At 42.3% G+C, this 7,500-nt stretch overlaps 1 protein-coding gene across 1 annotated transcript in view; it reads right to left on the bottom strand.

Annotated features, from left to right (window-relative positions):
- LOC143291020 (solute carrier family 35 member F3-like) overlaps window positions 1–7,500 on the bottom strand; it is an 81,778-nt gene that overhangs the window by 5,276 nt on the left and 69,002 nt on the right. The window contains exons 5-7 of the mRNA XM_076600607.1: window positions 7,323–7,433; window positions 3,824–3,946; window positions 1,226–1,292 (exon numbers count right to left, since the gene is read on the bottom strand). Coding sequence (XP_076456722.1) covers window positions 1,226–1,292; window positions 3,824–3,946; window positions 7,323–7,433 — 301 coding nt within the window. The remainder of the gene's footprint in view (window positions 1–1,225; window positions 1,293–3,823; window positions 3,947–7,322; window positions 7,434–7,500) is intronic.

Here is a 7,500-nt window from a genome sequence, read left to right as displayed (position 1 = left end):
TTGAACGTTATCTCACAACCCTAAACACAAAAACAAAAGTAAGTGTGTTTGAACTTTATCTCACAACCCTAAACACAAAAACAAAAGTAAGTGTGTTTGAACTTTATCTCACAACCCTAAACACAAAAACAAAACCAAGGTGTGTTGGAACTTTATCTCACAACCCTAAACAAAAAAACAAACGCAAGGTGTGTTTGAACGTTATCTCACAACCCTAAACACAAAAACAAAACCAAGGTGTGTTGGAACTTTATCTCACAACCCTAAACACAAAAACAAAAGCATGGTGTGTTTGAACTTTATCTCACAACCCTAAACACAAAAAAAACAAAAGCATGGTGTGTTTGAACGTTATCTCACAACCCGAAACACAAAAACGAACGCAAGGTGTGTTTGAACGTTATCTCCGTGAATATAGGCCACAGGAGTATCACACCTCAGCAACCCTGAGCTCTCCCCACACCCCCCTGGCCCTCCTCCCGCCCCCATATACCCAAAGTGTTTTTGAACGTGATCTCCAGTAAGATGGGCCTCAGGATTATCAAGCCGAGCAACCCTGAAAACAACACTAAACGACGAATGTGTGTGTGAATGTTATCTAAAAAACCCCCCACAAAAAACCCCCCAAACAAACAAACAAAAAAACCCACCCAAACCTCTCCTAACTGAGTGGTTAAAGTGTTGGACTTTCAATCTGAGGGTACCGGGTTTGAATCCTGGTAACGATATCCCAGGTCAACATAGTGCCTGAACCCCCTCCGTGTGTAAACGCACGCAGAAGATCAAATACGCACGTTCACGATCCTGTAATCCATGTCAGTGTTCGGCGGGTTATGGAAACAAGAACGTACCCAGCATGCACACCCCCGAAAACGGAGTACGGGTGCCTACATAGCGGGGTAAAAACGGTCATACATGTTAAAGCCCACTCGTGCACTCGTACGAGGGTGGGGGTGGGGGGGGGGACGTGGGGGGCTGAAAGAGCTCCTGGTATCTCAACGACTCCGGGGGGACGAAGGGGTGGTGGTTGCTACCTCAACATCAATACTAACTTTGCTCCACAAGTCTCCTTCGAGGAGCATCAGAAAGAACTGTTTCTTACCCTGACTAAGCGCGTTGGGTTACGCTGCTGGTCAGGCATCTGCTTGGCAGATGTGGTGTAGCGTATATGGATGTGTCCGAACGCAGTGACGCCTCCTTGAGCTACTGAAACTGAAACTCTTACCCAAGCAAGTCAGGAAGAGCGTTGCTTGTCCCACGTTGGCATCCCCCACGAACTTGCTGAACAGAACCTGTCAACAGCAACAGAAACACGAACAGAGCCTGTCAACATCTACAGAATCACGAACACTACCAGTCAACACCTACAGAATCACGAACACTACCAGTCAACACCTACAGAATCACGAACACAACCAATCAACAGAAACAGAATCACGAACGTAACCTGTCAAAAGCTACAGAATCACGGACGTAACCTGTCAACAGAAACAGAATCACGAACATAACCTGTCAACAGCAACAGAATCACGAACATAACCTGTCAACAGCAACAGAATCACGAACACAACCTGTCAACAGCAACAGAATCACGAACATAACCTGTCAACAGCAACATTATCATACACATAACCTGTCGACAGCAACAGAACCACACACATAATCTGTCAACACCTACAGATTCACGAACAGAACCTGTCAACACCTACAGAATCGCGAACAGAACCTGTCAACAGCAACAGAATCACGAACAGGACCCATCAACAGCAGTAGAATCACTGACATAACCCGTCAACAGCAACAGAATCACGAAATAACCTGTCAACAGCAACAAAATCACGAACATAACCCGTCACCAGCTACAGAATCACGGATATAACATGTCAACAGCAAGATAATCATGCACATAAACAGCAACACGATCACGAACAAAACCTGTTGACAGCTACAGAATCACGAACATAACCTGTAAACAGCAACAGAATGATGCACAAAACCTGTCAACAATAACAGAATCATGGACATAACCTGTCAACACCTACAGGATCACGAATACAACCTGTTAATAGCAACAGAATCACGAACATAACCTATCAACAGCAACAGAATCATGCACATAAACAACAACATAATCATGGACATAACCTGTCAACAGCTACAGAATCACGAACATAACCTGTCAGCAGCTACAGAATCACGGGCATAACCTGTAAACAGCAACGGAATGATGCACGTAACCTGTCAACAATAACAGAATCATGGACATAACCTGTCAACACCTACAGAATCACGAACACAACCTGTCAACAGCAACAAAATCACGAACTCAACCTGTCAACACCTACAGAATCACGAACATAACCTGTCAACAGCAACAGTAAAAACCAAACAGTATCAGTCACTTCATGGCACTTTTTTTTTTTTTTTTTTTTTTTTTTGCCACGGTCCACACGGTGGCACTTTTTTCTGTGACGGTCCAAATGGTTGCACTTTTTTCTCTGACGGTCCAGATGGTTGCAAATGGTTGAACATTTTCTGTCACGGTCCAAAAGGTTGCAAATGGTTGCACTTTTTTTTGTCATGGTCCAAATGGTTGCAAATGGTTGCACTTTTTTCTGTCACGGTCCAAATGGTTGCAAATGGTTGCACTTTTTCTGTCACGGTCGAAATGGTTGCACTTTTTTCTGTGACGGTCCAGATGGTTGCAAATGGTTGCACTTTTTTCTGTGACGGTCCAAATGGTTGCATTTTTTTCTGTCATGGTCCAGAACGGTCCAAATGGTTGCACTTTTTTCTGTCATGGTCCAAATGGTTGCACTTTTTTCTGTCACGGTCCAGAACGGTCCAGATGGTTGCATATGGTTGCACTTTTTTCTGTCATGGTCCAAATGGTTGCACTTTTTTCTGTGACGGTCCAAATGGTTGCACTTTTTTTCTGTGACGGTCCAAATGGTTGCACTTTTTTTTCTGTGACGGTCCAAATGGTTGCACTTTTTCTGTCACGGTCGAAATGGTTGCACTTTTTTCTGTGACGGTCCAGATGGTTGCACTTTTTTCTGTGACGGTCCGAATGGTTGCACTTTTTTCTGTAACGGTCCGAATGGTTGCACTTTTTTCTGTCACGGTCCAAATGGTTGCACTTTTTTTCTGTGACGGTCCAGATGGTTGTACTTTTTTCTGTCACGGTCCAGATGGTTGCAAATGGTTGCACTTTTTTCTGTGACGGTCCGAATGGTTGCACTTTTTTCTGTAACGGTCCGAATGGTTGCACTTTTTTCTGTCACGGTCCAAATGGTTGCACTTTTTTCTGTCACGGTCCAGAACGGTCCAAATGGTTGCAAAGGGTTTCACTTTTTTCCGTCACGGTCCAGAACTGTCCAGATGGTTGCAAAGGGTTGCACTTTTTTCCGTCACGGTCCAGATGGTTGCAAATGGTTGCACTTTTTTCTGTCATGGTCCAAATGGTTGCACTTTTTTCTGTCACGGTCCAAATGGTTGCAAATGGTTGCACTTTTTTCTGTCACGGTCCAAATGGTTGCAAAGGGTTGCACTTTTTTCTGTCATGGTCCAGATGGTTGCAAATGGTTGCACTTTTTTCTGTCATGGTCCAAATGGTTGCAAATGGTTGTACTTTTTTTTGTGTCGAGGTCCAAATGGTAGCACAGATCAACGTCTGCCAGTCAAAACAAAAGCCAGTTCAAAACCACACAAACAAGCACGGCATAGAACGTGTCTAAATTAAGAGGGACGGGGGACGGAGGGGTGTGTGTGTGTGGGTGGGGGGGGAGGGGGGTGTAACGTAACAGCCGCTGGACCGACGCACCTTGTGAATGGCGGTGAGGGAGGAGGAAGTAACAGCGATGATGACGCCCCAGATCGGGTCCCCGGCAGCATCGACGTAGGCGAAGAGCACGATGCCGGTGATGGAGAAGATCATGGCCAAGATCTGCCCGCCACACACAACACAGCACGGTGCCACGTTATTATTATTTTGGGGGTAGGGGTAGGGGTAGGGGGGTAGGTGGGTGGGTGGAGGGGGGGGGGGACATGACCGGACCTAGGTCTCGGACAGGAAATCGCTGTCGCGTGGAAATCACGAACAGGAAATCGCTATCATTTAGAGCGTGTTTATTTACAAACTTTTTCAGCTGTCGGTGACATGTCTTGCATGTTTCTCATAGCTGGGAGGAAAAAAACAACAACAGGATTTAATTAACTCCGTAACGGAAATCACTGGCATTAACTCTCTCCATACGAACGGCGAAAAAAGACGACGTTAACAGCGTTTCACCCCAATTACCACCATCAAAATATTGCAAGCGGAACGCTCTTATACTGAAGAGGTGAATGTTGACAAAGAATACCACAATTCTGACGACAGAAGCTAAAGGTTGGGTCATTCAGACACCCACTGGACATCCGAGGGGTCTGTGTAGAGGAGAAGAGAGGGCTGGCCGTACTGAGTGAGTTAAAGCGTGTTTATTTATATACTTTCCCACTGTTGGTGTCATGAATTTCATTTTTAATTTTTTTTTATTTAGCGGTAAAACAGGAATTAAGGTCAGACACTACAGTCAAATAACGACTTTTTTTTTCTCTCCGACTATATCTCTCTTTTATTTTTGTCTATTAGGTGTATCATCAGTTGTGGATAACACACACACAAAAAAAAGTTCTTAGATTTCTGTGCATACCCGTTGCTATGGAAACAAATCAAAATGGCCGCCAAACAATGTATCAAAGAAATCGAGTTTGTGGTCCATGTGCTGCATACAGACACTTTTTGTTATATGGACTTGATACACACTGACATTATCTTCATTTTCACGTGAAATTGTGTTGATTCTTCAATTATTGCACTTTTTATGAATTTTTGAAATTTTCCCTAACGGAAATCACTGACATTAAAGCGTGTTTATTTACATACTTCTCAGCTGTTGGTGTCATGTTCGCAGATTTCTTCGCTGGGGACAGGTCCCTAACAGGAATCACTGACATTAAAGCAAGTTTAATTATATAAATCTCCAGCTGTTGGTGTCATGTTCGCAGATTTCTTAGCTGTGGACATGTTCCTAACAGGAATCACTGACATTAAAGCAAGTTTAATTATATAAATTTCCAGCTGTTGGTGTCATGTTCGCAGATTTCTTAGCTGGGGATAGGTCCCTAACAGGAATCACTGACATTAAAGCAAGTTTAATTATATAAATCTCCAGCTGTTGGTGTCATGTTCGCAGATTTCTTAGCTGGGGATAGGTCCCTAACAGGAATCACTGACATTAAAGCAAGTTTAATTATATAAATCTCCAGCTGTTGGTGTCATGTTCGCAGATTTCTTAGCTGTGGACAGGTCCCTAACAGGAATCACTGACATTAAAGCAAGTTTAATTATATAAATCTCCAGCTGTTGGTGTCATGTTCGCAGATTTCTTAGCTGGGGACAGGCCCCTAACAGGAATCACTGACATTAAAGCAAGTTTAATCATATAATTCTCCAGCTGTTGGTGTCATGTCTTGCATGTTTCATAGCTTAGGGCACAACAGGAATTAAGTCCCTAACCGAAATCACTAGCATTAAAACGTGTTTATTTACAGACTTTTCAGCTTCTAGTGTCTGTCATGTTCGCAGATTTCTTAACTGGGGACATAACAAGAATTAGGTCCCAAACTGGAATTACTGACATTAAAGCATGTTTATTTACATGCTTTCCAATTGTTGGTTTCATAACTAGAGGCAATTAGGCCCTCTAACAGAAATCACTGGCATGAAAGCGTATTTATCAAAAGACCTTTCAGTTGTTGGTGTCATGTGTTACATTTTTCTTATCATGAATGTATTCTCTTTACATGATGATTGATATGTAGAATATACATAGTAATCAAGGAAGAGTGTAAGCTATTCCTTCTTTAAACCCCCCCCCCCCACTTTTTTCTACTTTACATATGTCTTCAAATGTTATATTTTGTTACTGCATGTCTTCTTTTTCACAACCACATTATTATAATCATTATTACAATATATTATTAATCATCATATTATGATAGTCGATATATATGTACACAATGATATAGGAAGAGTTACTGGTTATTCATTCATTTTCATTACACTTATCCATCAGTTGACGAGCATACGAACAGGCCAGGAAAAAAAGAGGAGTTTTTTAAAATCAGAATTTAAAAAAAAAAAAAAAAAGAAATTGAATTTTGATTTGTTTGAACTGAATTGGCCAAAAATGAATGAGCGCTGTCATTGAAATAAATATAACATTCTAACACCAACTATTACGTTTTTCGTCGTTAGGGGCAGTTATCTTGTAGTTGCATTTCTTGTGAAGAGAGAGACAGAGAGAGAGGGGATGAGAGAGAGTGTATGTGTGCGTGTGTGTGCGCGTTGTGTGTGTGTGCGTGGTGTGTGTGTGTGTGTGTGTGTGTGTGTGTGTGTGTGTGTGTGTGTGTGTGTGTGTGTGTGTGTGTGTGTGTGTGTGTGTGTGTGTGTGTAGATGTGCAATGCGGTTTGGCTGACTGAAATGGAGAGGCACGTAAATTTCAGTAATCTGTATATTTGTATATAGCTATTTCCATTTGGTGCCATTTAAATTATCTTTTTATTTTCTATTCATTATATTTGTTTGTTGTTTTCTTCTTATGTTGGCCATGTGCTGCTGCCAAAAAGAAAATCTCTGTACCAAAGTATAGACAATAAAGTTTGTGTATTGTGTATTGTATTGTATTGTTACATGACGACATCCAAGACAAGAAGTAACGCGTGGTGTATCCTGAGCGTGGAGTAATGATTATAGCCCTGTCTTAACGGGTAATTTTTATCAATACATTCATCCCACCTCCTCTTTCTCTCTCCCCCTCTCTCTCTCTCACACACACACCGTCAAGAAATAAGAATATATCCGATTTCAATATAAATATAACACTGTTTTTTTTGTTTTGTTTTTTCTCTCTTTATTTTTTTCCCTTTTCTAGATATTATCATAAAACCATTTGCAGAGGCTCAGGCATTGACACAAAATCGACCGACCTAGAGGAATAACTCTTTTTTTTAATTTTCAGAGCGGCACCCCAATGACTCACTATTCACAAAGATGAAGGGAGAAGAGATACAGGGAGATATTCTAATTGCTAAAAGAAATGTGTGTGTGTGTGTGTGTGTGTGTGTGTGTGTGTGTGTGTGTGAGAGAGAGAGAGAGAGAGAGAGAGACAGTGAGTGTGTGTGTGTGTGTGTGTGTGTGTGTGTGTGTGTGTGTGTGTGTGTGAGAGAGAGAGAGAGAGAGAGAGAGAGAGAGAGAGAGAGAGAGAGAACCCCTTACCCTTATTGCTACAAACTTCTCGAAGAGAACGATCCATGACAGCATGTAAACGAAGCTGTGGTTGGTCGCATACAGTGACGTCACATCCGCTGGGTTCAATCGTGCCAGTGCCTGAAACGTAGAGAGCGACTGATTGGCTGACTGATGCGGATCCTTACATAGCGTCTATCCTCGGCCG

The sequence above is a fragment of the Babylonia areolata genome, chromosome 16 (assembly GCF_041734735.1).
Source record: "Babylonia areolata isolate BAREFJ2019XMU chromosome 16, ASM4173473v1, whole genome shotgun sequence".
Classification (NCBI taxonomy): Eukaryota; Metazoa; Mollusca; class Gastropoda; order Neogastropoda; family Buccinidae; genus Babylonia; species Babylonia areolata.
The sequence above is the reverse complement of the archived record's forward strand: the minus strand, read 5'-3'. Positions and strand labels throughout refer to the sequence as shown.